This window comes from Lycium barbarum, chromosome 5, assembly GCF_019175385.1.
Source record: "Lycium barbarum isolate Lr01 chromosome 5, ASM1917538v2, whole genome shotgun sequence".
In the NCBI taxonomy this organism is placed as follows: domain Eukaryota; kingdom Viridiplantae; phylum Streptophyta; class Magnoliopsida; order Solanales; family Solanaceae; genus Lycium; species Lycium barbarum.
The window spans coordinates 64,614,191-64,634,279 of record NC_083341.1 but is presented as its reverse complement, the minus strand read 5'-3'; the positions used below and the strand labels follow the sequence as shown (position 1 = coordinate 64,634,279).

The window sequence follows — 20,089 nt, the reverse complement described above, 5'->3', positions numbered from 1 at the left end:
ATTTTAAAGCATAGGTCAAGTCTAAAGGTTACATCTTCCATAGCGGTCAACATAACGTTTTTTCCCTAGGATCCTTAAAGCTCGGTGGCTCCATGTCAGCAATAGACAAAATAACTTATTATCTTAAGTAGCTTTGAGATGCTTGCCAAGCCAGAAACATTTGCATGTGCATCAAACAGAAGTAATCACATGATGAAGATATAAACAGCAAAGGACTACATTATACAATATGCACTTCCTAAGATTGCACACGAGTAGAATGAAACAAGCCAAATGTGTGATTAGGGTTTATGTTATGCAAAACATAGCATCCAAAATATCAACAGGGTCCATTAGTTTAATACTTAGTAAGCAACAAATTAAAGTGGTCACTGAAAGCAACCACAGAAAACCCCAATGTTCAAGATGTCATCCCTTAATGAATGTGGCAAACCTGGCTCAGCCATTCAAACAATAAAACAAAATAGTGCTAATAAGGAAAGAATACAGTGCAGAACACCAAAATACATGTGACCACTGCCTACTTCTAATTCAAGTACTAGACTGCAAGCCCCACACTCTTGCATAAACAAACAAAACAAAACAAAAGGAAAATATACCAAGAAATTTTGAGGGCTAGTTGGTGCATGATTTAAAATTTAGTCCATAATGAACCTACGTCTGCATTATGCCCTACTTAAATACCAGGCTTTGGTTTGTCACGGATTCAAACTCATAATATACGCCTAACTTACACATCACAATGTTGTGCTCTTATAACGGGACCAAAGCCCTACTATGTATGCGGAATGCTTAGATCGGAAGCATCGGCCCACCAGCATTTAAGTACTCTTTTGGCCTTTGCTCCACAAAATTTATTTCCCTGCTAAGTAAAGTGCAACTTTAGTGGTCAAAACAGAAATTTTTGCCATTAGCATGTAAATGCTGGTGAAAAAGTAATGCAAGAAAATAAAAATGTAATTCTTATATGGTTAGGCTACTCCATTGTGAAAGAGATACTTACCATTATGGGTGATGAAGAAGTCAGGTGAGGAATTGGGTACTGAAATTGAGAGGTGAGTTTTGGAAAGTGGCCCATCCCCAGAATGAAGCCATGAGTGTTTGTTGTCTTGAGGTGGCAATTCGTCAAAGAAATGGTGCATTACTTTCTTGGGTTCTTCTGTATCTATTCTCACAGGCATGTCAGTACTCTTGACATCATTTCCTAGTGCATAATTATAGTGGTACTGATCTTGTCTTTCTTGTGATTCATTAAGGCTTTGAAGTTGTTGTGAGACAGAGTAAGTCCTCTGTTTCAAATGGCCAAGTGGTGAACCCATTGTCAGTTGCCAACTATCATCTAGTATTGAACTAGAACCAGATGAATTTCTCAATGTCCCACTTGAATCTGAGTAGAAAACATGCTTATCAGCTTCCTCCTTCATCCCATGACCATAACTATTTCTGCCGAACATTATCCCAAAAATCAATCAATTGTATCTCAATTCCAAATTAGTTGGTATAACAACAAAAATAAATGATATTTTGTAGGAGACAGACATAACACCCTACAATTGCTTCCTTGTTTCATTTCATGACAATCTTTTTTATTTTGTCTGTTTCCAAAATATACAAAAAAAAGTGACTATGAACTTCTCATTCACGATCTAATAATCATATGAATCTTATGGCATGTGTTTCGAAAACAACCTCTCTATCTTCAGTGGCGGAATCAGGAATTGAAGCAAGGAGATTCAAAAACAAAAGGGGTTTAATTAAGCCCTCTTGCTGTCTTGCACCCCTCATCTTCCATTCATGTCTACCTCCCTGAGGTAGGACTAAGGTCTGCGTACACTCTACTACCCCAGTTACCACCGAGCATGTTGTTGTTGAATCTTTATGGCATGTGTAAAGTCACAAATTTTGACTTCCAAATACTCTTTTTCAACTTCAACAAAATATTGTCTAAAGGGGCCTAACGGAGCCTTTGCTATATAATCAAAACCACATTATATAATGAAATGAAGGAAATATGTTTTTCAAGATACAAACCTGGAATAAGGACAAGAATCAAAAAGGAACTTGGTATGGTCATGAGATGAGAAACCAATGGAAGAAGAATGTGGATAGTGGGGTTCAGATGATGTTAGACAAGATAAAGAAGTGGGGCTATAATTTGAGTTTTTCTTGATTGATGAGATTGGTATTGCTGTTGGGGGTGTATTAGTAGTAGTAGTTCTTGTTGTTGATGTTGTCATAACTTCCACAGGCTTTCTTGAACGGTTTCTGCCTCTGTGCATGTGTCTTTCACAGTACTTAGAATCTGCATAGGCTTCTTTTGAACACCTCCATTTCTTTCCATCTGTTCTTCTACACCTCCCTGGCTCTGGATCCATTTTCTTCCCAAACCCCAACTGAATACAGTTCCATCCAACTGCAAAAAGAAACAAAACAAAAATTTTATAGTAGTAATATCCAAACATAAAGAAATCATAGCTATAAAGTTCATAGCTTTTGTAACTGTAAAATTATAGCGTCTACGCCTAACTCAAACCAAACCTAGCTCACGAGGGAAAGATTGTTCAAGTCCATATAAGCAGACAACCAATTCATGCCCTTGTTCGTATAAGCAAACAACCAGTCCATTTGTATATAGTATCAGAGCCCGGTTCATTCCTGTTTGGGCTCCCGATCCACGCCGCAGTTGAGCCTGGGCGTGAATAGGAGTGTTAGAGTGGGTTAGAGTTTCACATCGATTGATGAATAGATTGGTAGTCTGCTTATATGGACTAGCTTTTGAGGTTGAGTTAGGTCAAAACGCCATAACTTTAAGGAAGGATTCAACTGAATTGCACCCACATAATCAGAAATCCATTTTTTTTCCAGAAAGATCAAGATTATGCATAAAGATATTGACTTTGGAGAAAAAATGAGAAAGAGGAGTAGAATAGTACCATGTTGGGGTTGTTGGAGGATGAACTTTGAGGAGAGGGAAGAAGAATCCAAGCTCCTTCTGATAGTGTAGAGAAGATCAGGAGGGACAGGCATTCCAGAGACCATATACTTGTAAATAAGAGCTTGATGTTCAAGTTCTTGCCATTGAGTTGCAGTAAAAGGATATCCACTTCTTGCTGCATTCATCATGGAGACTATTTTGACAAGACAATCTCTTCTCAAGACTTCAAAAAAGCAAGGTAATCCTGAAATAAAAGAGAGCCAACTCCCGAGAGTATAATTTGAGCAGAGGAAAAAAAGGAACCGGGGGTGTTGGTGAATAGCAGAGTTATTGGGGTAGAAATAGTAGGTATATTGAGTTCAAATTTTACTCCGTACACTCCGCACTGTTACAAATAAAAGTCAAATGGTAAAAAACACAATTGAACCATCACCCTTTTTTTTAGTTTCAATCTCAATTAGTGGTGGTTCCCTTTTCTTATCCCAATTATCACTATTTATGTATTAAAATACATCTGGATGAGTAGATAGTGATAATTAAGCTAGAAAAAAAAAAATAACTGATAGTTAGTCTAGTCAACTTCATTATATATTTTAATATTAAATGATAATAGTTTAAATAGAAAAAGGGAATAACTGATGGTTGAATGTGAAACTCGCGAAAAAAATGATACTTCAGGTGTATTTTCTACCATTGACTCTACAAATAATTATATTTTGTGAAGAATCAACTATAAAGGATTTATAGAGTTGGAGTTAAGTGGGAACCTTTTGGTAAGGAGTGATTTTACCCCATATTTGAATTAGTCAGGTTAATAAATTTAAATTGGTATATAATATATATATATATATATATGTCTTCAATATTTCTAAATTTGTTTTATTTATTTGTTGAGTTATTAATTTCACACTTAATTAAACAACTATATTTAATTATCTTTTAGATGTTGACAGTTCAATTTTCTTAACCCTATCTACGTAATATTATTAAATTCCTATTTATTTCGGAGACCATTTGGTTGCAGAATCTTCTGTAATGGGATAAAACTAAAGGTTCAGATCATAATGGTACACTCCACCTCTCTTTTTCACTTTCACTAATTCACAAACACTGACACACACATACACAGCCTCTAGAGGGTTTACTGTGAAATGAATTGAGGGCTCTCTGTGGTACTATATGCTATCTTTATGACATTTCTTGTCTCTGACAACTATACGGAAATCCATAAATTATAGGTTCTGTAAAAGGGTCCTTTAAACAAGTCATAAAATAATTATTATATGCTTTTTTTTCTGCCCATGTTCAGAAGAGTTGGTGTTTTTTTCTGATACCTACTGCTCAATGCCCTGATGGAGAGATCATGAGAAGATTGTGCGGTTTATAACCAGTGTTTTAAAAGGCGGGGCGTAAGGCGGGGCGTTTTACATACGCCTCGACCAGGCGTAAGCCTCGAGGCACGGGGCGTAAGTCCCATGGGTATTTAATTTTTAGTATTTCTTAAAATAATATAATTACAATAAATATTTTTAAATAAGTAAAATTACATTAAAAAAAAACTGTAAATAAATGAACTATATATATATATATATATATATATATATATATATATATATATATATATATATGTATGTATGTATGTATGTATGTGTGTGTGTGTGAGCGCGCGCGCGCGTGCTTTATCCTCACAAAAACATGATCAAAGCAATCCATTATACACCGCTTATAACTTGTAATTATATATAACATAAGTTTACAAGTATAAACAATACAATGAAATAAAAGCTATTATGAAATGCAAAACAATTCTAACATTTTAACTTTCAAACACGGAAAAAAACACAGTTTCTTAAAACACTATTACTATCATACTATTCATTTTATCTCCCTATAAGCAAATAATCAATAAAATTTATCAATATTACAATTAAAACATAACTTCTTCATGAACAAAAAATAAAACTATATGATAATTCTGATACATAGGACTTATGATCAATGACAAGTGAAAATGTACAATTCCGCTATGTATTTTTTTTAAAAAAAATTAAGTGATATTCACCCTCACGACGTTCTCAAATAGTAAATATCCAATACTACAACTTATTAGATGAGTTACACCCAATCTTCTATTTCTATAGATGAAAAACTATTAAGTAGCATTATTTTATTAAATAATTATGAGGGTGAATGATTTTAATTAAGGAATTTAAAATATAATTTGTGTAAGAACTGTTAGGCAAGCCCTGGGCGTTGGGCGTTGGGCGTGTTTAGGACGTACGGTTGGGCGCTTAGGGCGTAAGCCTTATAGGAACTAAGCCCCGCACGTTAGCCCCAAGGCGTTTTGCCACTGCCCTGCCCCGAGGCGAGCCTTGGGGCGAGTCCTGACACTGTCTTTTAAAACAATGTTTATAACTTTTACTGCAACTGTTTAACTTACTTTTAAGAGCCTGTTTGGATTGACTTATAAGTTGCTTATAAGCCGTTTTCAGCTTTTTTGAGTGTTCGGCTGGTTAATTTAAAATCATTTTGTACTTAAAATAAGCTCAAAAAAATAATTGGGCCAATTTGATTTAGTTTATCTAAAGCAGCTTATAAGCCAAAAATTAATAAATTAGACTACCCTAATTTATTTTCTTTAGCTTATAAGCTGTTTGCAGCTTATAGGCATAAGCCCATCTAAACAGGCTCTAAGTCTCTTATTGTTTCCTTTGGTTATTCGATATTCGAAATTAATCAATTAAAAACTTAATTTGAATTAGTGTTGTTTAGGAGAGTTTGGACTAGGCCTGTCAACCGGTTCCAACCGGAACCGGACCGGGAACCGGTTAGGAAACCGGCCGGTTCCGGTTCCAAAACCGGAACCGCCTAACCGGTTCCGGTTTAACCAGTTCCGGTTAACCGGTTTTAAAGTCCAAACCGGAACCGGTCTGGTTTGGATTGGTTAAATTTTTTTTATTTTTTTTTGTATTATATATATATATATATATATATATATATATATATATTATAGTATTTATTTGTATGTTGTAGGTATATTTACATATGTTATACAACTTTATAATTAAAGTTTAAATATTTACTGACTAACAGCCTAACAGCAAGTCAGCAATACAGAATAGTGCTTTTCGTACACATATATATGTATAACTTACATATACTTATATATATGTATAACTTAATATATATACTATATGTACTATATACTCTATATACTTATATATATATATGTACTATATACTATATATAGGTATAGCTTAATATATATATATATATATATATATATATATATAGGTATAACTTAATATATATACTATATATACATATCTACTATATATACAATATATACTTAATATATATACTATATATATTTATATAATATATATACTTATATATGTGTATATCTTAATATATATAGTATATATACTATATATACTTATATATATGTACTATATACTATATACACTTACTTATATACTATATATACTTGTATACTATATATACTATATATACTTATATTCCTAACTTAATAAAAGTAAAAATATGAACACAAGTAAATAGAAGAAAGCTCAATGAGCCATATATTTTATTCATTCTTGGATAACATTTATTTGCAAGTTGTATTTTTTTTAACTTGCAAATAATACATGAGTTATACAAAAATAGTAGAATAATAAAATCACCAATTTTGAACCATTTCGTTAATTTCCCCCACATCATATTCGGTCATGGAAATATCTTCAAAGTCTTCCATTTGGTCTGGTCCACTAGCTATCAAATCTTCAATTTCTTCCTCTTCGCCTTGCTCCGCTTCTGAGTTTTGGTTGCGTCGCTCCGATCTAATCCAATCTCGAATGCACACTAGTACTTGCAAGCTAAAACCGGATAATGAATGTCTATGGTCTCCAATTTGTTGTCTTCCTTGGCTAAATGAGCTCTCCGAAGCCACGGTTGATACTTGAACCGTAAGGATATCTCGAGCCATTCTTGAAAGTACCGGATAGCTTGCCTTGTACTTCTTCCACCATGCTAAGACGTCCAAGTCATCCTTGATATCCACATTTGGCTGCATCAAATAAAAGTTAAATTCATCAAAGTTTGCAGTAGAAGAAGAAGTTGGCTGTGAATGTAAAACTTTTAAACCCGACAAGCCCTTTTTGCTACTCTGAGAAGTAGTAGGGCGTGGAGCAACGGGTGTAGCACATTCTTCCAAACTAGAATAATGAGTAAAATCACCAGTAGTACTTCGGATTGTTGCAAAATCACCAACTCCACCAACAATTTTATAATTGCAAAATTAATAATTGAAAGTTGAAACTATAATAAGACTTTGTGGCTAATTATTGCAAAGTAATTATAATTGAGAGATTGAGATTTGAGAGAAAGATGAAGAAGAGTGAATTGAAATGAAAATGAAGAAGGGTTTATATAGGGGTGGGGGAGGGGTTAAAGTGTTAAAAAAAAAATTGGGGGCCAAAAATTAAGAAAATGACCGTTTGGCAACGGCCATTTTTGCAAATGGACCGTTGCCAACGGTCCATTACCGAGGCCCAACGGCTCTTTCCTTTTTTTTTTTTTTTTTTTTTTAATTTTAACCGGTTTAACCGGTCCGGTTCCGGTTAAAAAAATTTTGGAACCGGACCGGTAAACTAATATCCGGTTAACCGGTTATACCGGTTCCGGTTCCGGTTCCGGTTTAACCGGTCCGGTTACCGGTTAAAACTGGTTACAATGAACCGGTTGACACCTTTAGTTTGGACCCTTGGAAAGAAAGGCCAAATGAGTCAAAGTAATGGCCACAAAACAAGTTCATCTTTTCTACTTCTGAGCCTTAGAAACGGACCAGGCCTAACGGCCGTTACCCGTTTATTTCACTCCTATAGTGTAGGAAATTTCTGCTCTATGTGGGTCAATAATTCACCTACATTTTTTAAAATAATTTTACTGTCAATCCGTACTTGATTTGACCTAAAAATGCACAGTGTAAAAAGTTCATGTAGAAAATTCATGCGCTATATAATACTCTCTCATAAAAAAATTTATACGAAAGCTCATCCAAAGTCTATTTAGACCAGATTTTGAATGAGTCAAAAATTCATCCAACTCCTAAAATTGAAAGAATATTGCTTTTAATCTGCTTTCATATTCATCTTTTTCAGCTTCCTTGAAAAATATCAGAGTGTTCAAACTATTAGAGTTTCGTTGTATTGGGACGGTGAGATCGTTAACGATGACATTTTTGTGCATTATAGTTTTCCACCAATGGCTAATGCTAAATTTTCAATAACATTGGAATACACAGCATTAATCACTGCGATATATAAAAGAATGAAAGTTAGTAGGCGAGAGTTTAAACTTTTTGTGGTAGGATGATTCTGTAATTCAATTTCATATACCGAGTACAATACCGACTATTGACACCTAATTTTTGCCCTCCAATAATTTTATTTAATCATTCGGAGTCCTTTGAATCACAAACTGAGTGAAATATACATTTTACAAGTCAAAAATGATTTTACAAAATTATTCCAATGACATTTTTTGCCAAAATATCTTCAATTATATATTGGATGTCATCTTATGTATTTTTGTATAATTTTCAAGAATACTTGTTATAATTTTAATCCAAAAATAGTTAAAGCAATCATTAAATTAATTGATTAAACTACTAATTATCAAAGTTGACAAATATTTTACTATGTTAAACCAAGGAAATTGATTAATTAGATAGATAATCAATTACGTCTCAATTCTGTTGTTTACTTGGCTATACTTGCAATTATTTTCAAGGAATTGATTACAATTGAATTTCTTTTAATTGCATGAGTTAATTGTGGCTATAATTGAAATAGCCAATTGTTTGCTATGTTTTATTTAGGGCTATAATTGAAATAATCAATTATTTTGTTGCATTGGTCATATTTGGAATGATTAATTAGTTTTTACACTGGGCTATAATTGAATTGATAATTAGTTTTCACACTTTTTAATTCGGCTATTTTTAAATCAATTGATATCCACATTGTTGACAAAATTACCCTTCTCAAATATATGTATATATGTGTGTATACGTTGGTATATGCGTATATATACATATATACACATACGTTGGGCCAGGCCCTCCTTATAATTCAAAAAATGGCCAGGCCCAGTCCAAATTTGAACCAGACCCGGCCCAACGCCTCTATTGTAACGACCTGCTTGGTCCTTATAGTCTTTCCGGCACTTTTGACCTTTCCTCGAGCTTGTTTAGCTCACATTTGACCCAAGGGGACCTTTGACACGCTTCCCAAGGTGTTTAGATTTGATTTGGGCGATTCTTTGCAAAATTTGGGCTTAAAGCGAAAAAGAGTTTACTCCAAGTTGACTTCTGGGTAAACGAACCTTTTTCGGAAATCCGACGATTCTAAGAGGTCCAAATGGTCTTTTAGAACTTGTGTGTATATCTGGTTCGGTTCTCAACGCACTCAGGTGCATTTTTGAACTTGGGTTGGGAAGTTGGAATTGAGGTATTGGGGGTTGGCTCGGTCAACGAGACCTCCGTTGGGAATTCAAAGGCCACGAGTGCGTTCGTAGCGTGTTTTATGTATGTCTGTGTATGTGGTTTGTGAGCAGATGGCCTCGGGTATTAGTTAGGATTTTGGATTGAGATTGTGTTTAGTTTGGGAAATTCTGGTGCTGGTGTCAGCCATGGCGGCACCCTTACCATCCCAGCGGCACCGCCATAGCGGTGGGATGGGCCGCTGGGGCGGCTAAGTGTATTTGTAGCCCGACTGTCTTGGCCGTCTGAGTGGCCGTCGGGGCGGGACCGCCGTAGTGGTCCCGCTGCCGCCGTATCGGTAACGGGCCTGTTATTGCATTAATTGTGTATTAAAAGCCCTTAGTCTCTCATTTATTACTATTCCAAAAATTGAGCTATTGGGAGCAATTCTAGAGGATTCTTGGAGAAGATTCTTGGTGGTAAGTCCTTCTAATCTCTTTGCTATTCCATTACCCCTAATCATCTTAGAATCCCTTTACCTTGTTAGTTCATTAAGTAATGGAAGAATTAAAGGTGGGTGTAATGAATATTCTATCTAAGCTTCTAAATTATTATTTGTTGGTTGGGTTAGCTTCATTAAGCATTCAATTGATGATTAGAATCCTTTATTTCATAATTTCTTCCTAATTACAGGCTAATTTGTGGAATTGGAAGATAGGGTTTATACCCAAATTTTGGGGTTTTGCCTAGAATCCAAAATTTAGTGAATTATTGATGATTCTAGCTTGCCATTGTTGGGAATTGATCACCTAGAGGTTTAATTTTATGTTAGGGCCTTTAGATCCCTAATTTTACCCCTCTAGTTCATAAACCCTATTCCACTGGTTGGAGATTTGGGCCTTGATAGAAGTAGGGTTGGTTTTGATGTTCTTCTTGATTCTAATTCCATGATTCGAATATGCTTAGACTTTCTTGATCTCGAGGCTCAAAGGAAAGGAAAGGCTAAGGAGTGATTATCCATTGAAATCAGAATTTATACAAGAGATACTTCTGCAATAACTAATTCCCAAAACCGGGTCTAGACTAGTACAAGAGCTTCTAAGATTTACAATTGAATAATGATAATACAATGGAGCACAAGATCTGTTTGGAATAGAATTAACAGAAGACTTCGAGATGGATACCGGAGAAGCCACTAATCCACGAACTCAACCTGTAACAACTCTAAACCCTGAATAGGGTGTAGCAAGAGTAGTATCAGTAGAACCCTCGTACTGATAAGTATCATAGGCCGATAACGATTAGGAAAACATAAGAACAATAGTAAACAATAGATAGGTATGGTACTGATTCAATACGGGGGAAGGTTTAACCACAAAGACACAATTCAGCAGTTAAGCCCAAATATGAACTTCTACTCCATCCAAAAATATATTGCGGCGTGTATCCCGATCCAATATATATATATATATATATATATATATATATATATATATATATATATATATATATATATATATATATATATATATATCTGTGTGTGTGTGTGTGTGTGTGTGTGTGTGTGTGTGTGGTGTTGCAGCGTGCAAGTCGATCCAAATACATGAGTATGAATGCATGAATGATATTAATGACCGTGAGAATATATCAGTCCCAAAAAAATATCAATACCAATCGCGCCACACATGACAGCTACCACAATATCAAGAATAAGTCTAATCCTTCCTCTATACCAGAAATAAATGAGAGATAGCAAGGAATCTGAGTACGCATGTGTTAAGGATTAAGGTATTCATAACCATTAAGAATTTAGAGAATCTAAATGCAACTCTGGGTCCACAAGGGAAAAACCATAACTTGTCCTTAAATTAGGTTTTCTTGGTTCGCATTGACTAATAATCCAGATATTATGGTTATCTACACCATAAAAAGTCATAAATTGCATTCTTATTTAAAATCCCCAATTTCAAGAAAATCCAAGACTTAACCCATTTGAATATTTGCAAAATAATGGAAGAAATAGGATTTAGGGTTGGTTAATTAGCCTAGAATAGGAATCTAAGAGTTCCTTAAAAAATGTCATGTTTCTAAGTGAAGAAACCCATTTTACATTCCTAGGGTTTTGCAAGTTAGGAAGTGTCACGACCCAGCTAGGGGCCGCGACGGGTACCCGGGGCTAACCACGGAGCACCGCTCGTTCTACTACCCATCATGCTCATTCACTACTCTTTTGTCGATTTGTGCTCAAATTATAGGAAAATCATGTTTCATTTGTAAACATAAATAGTTTCATATTCATAAGCCCCTTTAGGCTATCAAAATAAAGTATATACAATTACACCATAGTGACTTTATCCGACCACATAACCCACATTGAGTATCTACAAGCCTCTAAGGAAGTACAAAACGCATAGACGGGACAGGACCCCGTCGAGCCCAACATATACAAATATACACAAAAGGATAATCAAGAACCTCCGGAACAAAAGAGTGCTTTCAATCAGCTGACAGCTCCTACGACTCTGGCTCAAGCTCTTCTCCCTGTCTACCTGTGGGCATGAACACAACGTCCAAAGAAAACGGACGTCCGTACGAATATTGTACTGAGTATGTAAGGCAAGAATGAAATAGATATAATAGGAGGGTCATGAGCCATACGAGAAAGATATAACCTGCAAGAGTGTCACAAGTAATTACATTTTGTACATATATCACATTTTACATAATCATGGTACGTAAGTCATCACATCACATCACATATCTCATCACATCACATGTCTCGTCATATCACATATCTCATCACATCACATAACATATCTCATCGTTATCCCGCGTCCGGGTAACCATAGTATGCCGCCCACTAGTGGTGATCATGCCCAGCCCTCTAGGCTCGGTGTAAGCATAGCAGCCCGCCTTAGCTGTGACATGCCCGACCATCTAGGCACGGTGGAATCATATGCAGCCCGCCTTAGCGGTGACATGCCTGGCCATTTAGGCACGGTGGAACCATATCGTCATATAGTCAATCATAACCCACCATTATTACGCATCTCATAAACATATCATAACTTAGTATGAATGCTCGACATTTTCATACACAACATAGGCATATTATGACTTAGCATTATTGACATTTATCATTAGGAGCATACATTAGGCTTTGAAGGCAACTATGATTATGTCGGGGTGACATAAGGTCATGAACCCCCGAATATATTATGAACATTTCTAAGTACTTTGCCTCACCTTGAAGGAAATAGTGCATAAGGTGAGTATTAACAACAATGACATCACTAGCGTTATGGGATCATCATATCATGAACTATTGAATCTCTATACTTTAACTCATTATCATCATTATCATGCTCGTATGTAAGTTTGTATATTTAAGAACTTATAAGTTCCATCATATAGGAGGATCATGGAAAGCTTGAAAGATTCATGCCTTTGAAGGAAGGGATAAACCTTACATACCTTTGACGTTTACTAAGCTATCGCTTGTGTGTTCTTCTTTAATGCACACGTTCTACCTTCAAGAGAATTTATATCGTCATTAGCTAAGCAATTATAAGAACGGGCTTTCTAAAGCTAGGGAAAATTGGACAACACTTCCTTTTTTTATACTACTCTCCCCATATGCTATATTAACTCCCAACACTCACAACAACAATCACAATATTCCAATCAACAGTCATCATTTATATACATTGACCACAATCAACCAATTCTCTTCAATTTCTCTACATTTATGGTTATAGCTTACTATCACGTTTTTCTCCTGTATCACACTTATTCCATGGTCTAAATGTCATTTATGACGTATTCCTAATCACAACACACCAACATTTATGATTCAATCCAACTACCATCCAAACATGGCACTATTCACTCATTAATGACCCATTCCCTATGTCTTTCTACAATTCAAGTATCTTAATATTCCATTACCTTAAACAACATGGTTTAATCATGAAACTTACCTTAGATGATGGTTGAACAAGTCTTGAGTGGAGTTTCCCCTCTAGCACCAAAACCCTACTTCACCTCTTTTGGTTTTCTTTGAGGAAGATGAACTTTACTTGGGTTTCATGCACTTTGATCCTTAGATTTGGTGTTGTTGATCATTGATTTCCTTTGATTTTCTTGTGGATGGATGTTGGAGAGTATTCTAGAGTGTTCTTGTCTTGTGGAGTGGAGGATAGAATGAAAATGAAATGAGAAGGGTCCCTTATATTAAAATACAAAAGCTGGCCGAACCACTTTATACGGACCAACATACGGTCCGTATAATTTTTACTGACCGTATGTTGGGACCGTATATTTGGTCCAGTGAGCCATATTGTTCTGGACTGGATCTACGGACTGGACATACGGTCCGTGAATATTATACGACCAGTATGTCTGGTCGTATGTTGTCCAGTTCTCCGGAACTTGTTTTCGTCAACTCGTTTGATCTCCAATCCTTATGAAACCTTCTTGGCACTTGTTTAACATCTCAATACCAATCTAAGGGAAGTTATTACTTGTCTCCAAGACATCATTATGCCATCATAGATTCGTTGCTCGAAATTCTTATCCGATACACCACATTTGGTTCACTTTCCTTGGCAACTTTCTTTCCTTGCATTATATGCCTTTGGAATCTCGTCGAGGGTCATCAAATACTATTTCTTACTCATCAAAACATCGCGTACGCTATGTCCTTTGTTAGCCTATTCTCTGTACATATACAAGGGATTTTCCAAGGTGTAACAGGAAGTCATCATTTTTATTAATCCTTATAATCGAAACTTAATAAATGAAGGAAGATATTCAAGAGTGATGAAATATATATGGTCTAGATGTTACCTCTCCCAAGGTTCTGTGAGATTTTCTTTGAAAATGCCTCAAATGGCGGCTTGATTTGAGAGCTGGGTGAAAAATGAGGTCAAAACCTGAAATGGACTTTATATACTAGATCTGCCCAGCGTCGTGCACTGTGGAAACAATGAGGCCACCATAGAGAGCGACCGCCACGACGAAAAATCGACCGCAGGGGAGAGTTCAATGATGTCCGCCTCTCCCACCGTGGCGAAAATGGGATCCGCTGGGGCGAAGTCCCTTATTCTTGAGCAACCCTTGATAGTGAGCAGAGATTCGCTGGGCCAGACCCGCTGCAGTGGTCCACCCCTCGCCATGACGAAGTACTAGGCCTAGTGGCCCTAACTCGACTTTTAATTTCCTTCTATGTAGTCTTTGGGTCAACTTAAATAGAAAATCCCCCGCGTGAAACTAATGGGCACAACGGATCAGGAAAGTTTTAGGTTACAAATGTAGGAAGGTTCAATAATGGCCTAACGGGTCGTTACAATATGTAGGAGTTAGTTATTGATGGACAAAGCATGGTAGGCCTTCGGGTATGAAGTTATGATGGAATTCTATTAGGTTGGTTGTGGGTGTTATATCCCGTATTTTATACATTCGGATATTTCTAGGTGGTCGTGGTAGGTTAAGGGCAAGACTATGTTCCAAAATTATTTCAATATACAAGTTGTTTATTAGTGTGGAAATGTTGAGAAAGGCTAAGGGCAAACTTGGAATTAGAGGAAAAAATATTTTTCATGAACCACAAAAAAAAAAAAAAAAAAACACAAGTGGCCGTGTGGCATATGTTCATTGGGTATTTGGAGGGACTATGTATATATATATATATATATAGAAAATGATGACTATGGATCAATTCATCTTTTTAATTTAAGGAAAGTTGGAGAAGCTTGGAGAAGGGGACACGTGTCCACCCTTTTATTTGTTGGAGATAATTATAAATATGGACAAGGCTTACATAGCAAGACAAAAATTAGTCATCTTCTAACATAAGAAACATGGAGAAAAGGAAGAAGGCCATTCGGCCATGGTACAAAAAAATTTAGCCATGGAAATTGATCTAGAAAAATTATGTCTTTCTAGCAAACCAACCAATTGGAAGGTCCTCATTAACATGGAGTGGTTGTTGGAGCAATAAAACCATTCCTTTGTGCAAGGCACAACTCTAGCTAAGTTGAAGAGCTAAGAGGAAAAGGTAAGATTTAACTCTCTTTCATATGTTATGGATGGTCTATGCATGTTGTTGAGTGTTGTAGTATGTGGAAATGGGTGAAATTCATGAAATATGCATGTGGGAGGTATGGCCGAATGGGATTAGTGTTGTGTAGATATGATGAAATGATTTTATTTAGTAGTTTGATTGTTGTTGTTGTGAATTCCATAATAAAAATGAAAGTTTAATGAATTGAAATGAAGTTGGAATCATTGTGGGATTATTAAAGGAATTAATATGACATTAGCATGGTTTCTTGTGTTGTGAAGATAATGTTGTTAACATGTGGTCGTAGATATAATGCATGAATTTGGAGGTGAGAAATGCGTTGATTTTATTGAATTGGAAGGTTGTAAGTTGGTTGTTGTAATTGAATTGAATATAAGAAAAATGTTATTGAACTATGTAAAAGAAGTTACTAACGTTAGAATGTATTTTGGATTAATTGATGAAGTTGTTAGTGTGTAGATTGTTGGTATAGTTCATGAACTTGGAAGAGAAGAAATGTGTTGTTATTGTTCTTGTTGAATTTGGAAGGTTCCGGGTAAAGTGATATGTTGGTTGGGTTGTTTGAACATTATGTGAATTGTTTGAAAGTTCTTGAACCATGTTAGAAAATATTTTGGATTGATTGTTGAAGTTGGAGATATGGTTGTTGGTATTGTTGTGATAATTTGGCCGAGTTGAATTCTCGAATTGTTGATTGATGATTTGGCCGAGTTAGATTCTTGGGGATGGTGTATTTACAGGGGAGATGCTGCCGAAATTTCGGCAGGTCATAAGTGAATTTATTTGAAAGACTAAGACAAGTGTGTGTGTGACGATGAATCTAATGATTATGTAAATCTTCTTGAATGTAGACTAGCGATAACGAGCTTGGACAATTAAGCGTAGCTAATAGGACGTGGAGCAGGTATGTAAGGCTTGCCCTTTCTTTCTTTTGGCATGATCTTTGTGAAACTAACATGACAAAGTATATGTATGATTTCAAAGAAACTCCTATTCTTAGAGCCACTAGGATGGCTAACGTCCTTGATTTCCATAAGCTGTTTCATATGGTTTTGATGCCTATCTATGATGTCCAAAGTTCGGTTGATATGTTTCCGAGTGGCATTCAAGAGACAATGGATATGACTAATGTCTTGATTTTCAAATGATAGCGATATCCGAAAGGTACTTGATATGATTATTGCTTTGATTTTCCAAAAATGGCTTCTAAAACGTTCGTAGAAGGTTTTGTACTTCAAATGCTCATAACTTCCTTATACTAAGTCGGATTGACCCGAAACTTGTTTCTGGGCCTTCAGGTGTCGGTTTATGTACGTACCCATCGAGTCTTGAAAATTTGTTCTATGTGCAAATTATATGAATCGACGCCTTAAGAGACTTATGATCTTATTCCATGTTCTCTTAACGCTGTTATTCGTTGCTAGTCTCATCTTATAATAATTGTTCCTTCAAGGTGAGACAAAGTCGGGATGATTATTCCATAATATAATCGGAGGTTACCGACCTTATGTCACTCCGATAGATACATGACTTTCTTTGGGCTCTCATGCATGTTGCTTATATGATATATGTATATGATATATGTATATGCATATGGGGAATATAGGGAAAAAGGGACATATATGGCGCTATAGACGCATTGCCACCTGGTCAGTTGGCGTAACTTATCATCCCGGATGCGGGATGCCCGGATGCGGGACATATGTGGGGGAGCCGACGTTGTTCGGCGCTATAATATGTTCTATTTTCTATATGAAGAAGAAATGTTTTTCAAAGAAAGCCAAGCATGCATGGCATCCGCCCTAAGAGGCACTCAGATGTACAGGTTACTCTTTTACCTCATGATATGCTCTGTATTTCCATCCTGTTATGATTTACAATTACATCCCTTACTATGTTACTATTCATGCCTTACATACTCAGTACATTGCTCGTACTAACCCCCTTTCTTCGGGGGCTGCGTTTCATGCCGCGCAGGTACACCCAGATGAGTAGAAGATATTATAGAAGATGTTCCAGCGGAGTTGGCAAGCTCCATTTGCTCTGGAGTGCTGTCGGGTCAGAGTACTATGCTATGATGTCTTGTTCGAAGTTAGAGACTTTGCAGACAGAGTCGTGGGTGTAGTATGTCAGTCTTGAAAGTGGCTCCACCAGCCGATGTGTCTTTATATATTATGTTACAGATTCCACATAACCACAGATTTTGTTTGATTTGAGAACAACGAAAGAAAGATTCTGAACGCTTAACTATGTTTTTCATTTCTTATTGATGTAAGAGTCTAAAGAGATTAAGTATGTAATAAGAGTCAGCGGGTTCGCTCGGCTCCGAATGTGGGGTCGGGTGCCCATCACACCCTAGTAAGGTCGGGGTGTGACAGTGGGCTTGTCGCCTTGTTGTGTAGTTTGGGCTTGCCACCCTTTTGTTAGGTTGTGACATGTGTATGTATTCATCTCTCTTTGCTTATGTCACTTATCATCGAACGAGTTAATTATCATGAGATTAGGCTTGAACTATGATATGTGCTTATGATAAGAAATGAATGAGACTTTGATTTTGATTTGTTGTTGATTATGATATCTCGCATGTTACACCTTGAAAATTTTCACGTCATTTGCAAACTAACGTAAGCTCGGAGAGGTAATGGAAGGAGTACTCTTAACAAGTGTTAAGCAAATGTCTAAAGGTTCTGGGATCAACCAAATCGAAGAAAATAAGTTTGTTGAAAGTTGGGGAAAATTTGGCAGAATTTTGGGCAGAAATTTTGGGTCAAATTTAGAAGAGTATATCTTTTAGTATATGAGGAGTTTTGAAGTAAAGCAAAAGCCTAAATTAAATTTCATGAAGTCTAGTTTCCAACGCAATAAACCGCTCGTCGATATGACATCGAAGTAGAGAGTTATGGATGTTACAAGTTACGCTAGCAGAGCAGAAACGCGCGGCTACAGTGTGCGACACGTGCACTACAATACCCGAAAGCTCTAGGTCGGTGCCAACCGACTCTAGAGAACTAAAAAAGGGAATTTACCCCTTATTTCTTCATCCAAACCCTCTAAACATATCCCAAATCCTCTAGAACATTTCCCCAACTTCTACAACTTGCACACATATTCCTATAAGTCTATATGACAATTTTGGTCATTTTTATTTCATTTTTAACATAACCCCAAGTCCTAGAAATCCCTAGAAACCTCTCCGAACATATTCCAAAATATTTCCAAGTCTAAACCAAAGATCCAAGTGAAGATTAAAGTTGTTAAGGTTTCCAAGTGAGGCCTACACTTGCCTCCTCTTCTTGAAGATGTTTGGGTGAGTATGTTTAAGGTGGAGTAACCATGGAACTGAAGTGTTCTTGAATTTTGAGGTAAGATTTAATCTTAGTTTCATGTTTATGAGTTTGTTTGGTAATTATGTTAAGATTTGAGGAGAAGAAAATTGGAGGAAAAGTTCAAATATGGATTTGATGATATTTTGAGTTGGGAATTAACTTGAGTTACAATTATTAGTATGTTTTGTGCAAAATCTTGTTATGACGGATAATAATGATGTTAAGGAATCATCGTATACGAGTGTATCAGGGGTTGTATGAAGTTGTTGTTATGGATTGATTATGAAAAGAAGTTTTGGGATTAAATTGAGTATAGTTTGACTGTAATCTTTTGATTATGGAATTGATGATTTTTTATTGTACTTTGGGAGTTGTTTTGAAGATTGGAGGGAGTAGAAGATATAGGGGAGATGCTGCCCGAATTTCGGCAGATTCTAAAGGGGTTTAATTTGAAGGCTTAAGATAGGCATATGACGATAAGCCTAACAATAGTATGAATTCTCTTGAATGTAGGTTTACGAGCTTGGGAGGACAAGCGTTAAGTAGTTAAGTCGACCAAAAAGGTATGTTAAGGCTATCCCTTTCTTTCTAAAGGCATGATTCCCTTCTTATGCACCCATACATGCTTTCCATAACATCCTTATTCTCAAAAGTTAGAAGTTCATGATTCTCAAAGTTCTTATGATATTAAAGATAAATGTTTTCTAAGATGATAATGATGATGATGACCCCATTCTAGAAATTTCAAGGCTTATGATTTTGATGCTATCACGAGATTGTTGAGCTTATTTCACGATTTTCTTGATTTTTCATTGTTGTTGATCTCACCTTATAATAATTGTTCCTTCAAGGTGAGATATAGCGATGATGATTGCTCCATAACATAAATCGGAGGTTACGGACCTTACGTCACTCTGATAAAGTGAAAACTTTTATTTGGGCTCTCATGCATGCTACTTATATATATATATATATATATATATATATATATATATATCGTCCCAGACGCGGGATATATGGGATAAATGGATCGGGTCGTTCGTTCCGCAACAACATATATGATGATGATATAATATAGTTATGGATTGAGCTGCACGTTCCGCAGTACTATTATGTTATATATGTATGAAAAATGCTTTTTTTTTTTGAAAAAAAGAAAGCTAAGCATGCATGATATTCGCCTTAAGAGGCAATCAGATGTACAAGTTATCCTTATTTCATGTTATGTTCTGTATCTCTTGTTATGTTGTTATTCATGCCTC

General features: G+C 36.0%; 1 protein-coding gene across 1 annotated transcript; it reads right to left on the bottom strand.

Moving 5' to 3' along the window:
* Positions 1-255: 255 nt before the first annotated feature.
* On the bottom strand, positions 256-3,243 carry LOC132640908 (growth-regulating factor 6-like). The gene is made up of 4 exons (XM_060357719.1): positions 2,934-3,243; positions 2,032-2,413; positions 1,004-1,443; positions 256-862 (listed from the first exon to the last, which is right to left on the bottom strand). Exons 1-4 carry the CDS (start codon positions 3,121-3,123, stop codon positions 855-857), a joined length of 1,020 nt encoding a protein of 339 aa, XP_060213702.1. The 5' UTR covers positions 3,124-3,243; the 3' UTR covers positions 256-854.
* Positions 3,244-20,089: the final 16,846 nt, after the last annotated feature.

Coding starts and splice junctions, on each gene's coding strand:
- LOC132640908 (XM_060357719.1), bottom strand. CDS start 3,123: ATGATGAATGCAGCAAGAAGTGGATATCCTTTTACTGCAACTCAATGG. Junction 2,414..2,933: donor CCTCCAACAACCCCAACATG/GTACTATTCTAC, acceptor TTCTTTTTGCAG/TTGGATGGAACTGTATTCAG. Junction 1,444..2,031: donor GATTCTTGTCCTTATTCCAG/GTTTGTATCTTG, acceptor AATGTTCGGCAG/AAATAGTTATGGTCATGGGA.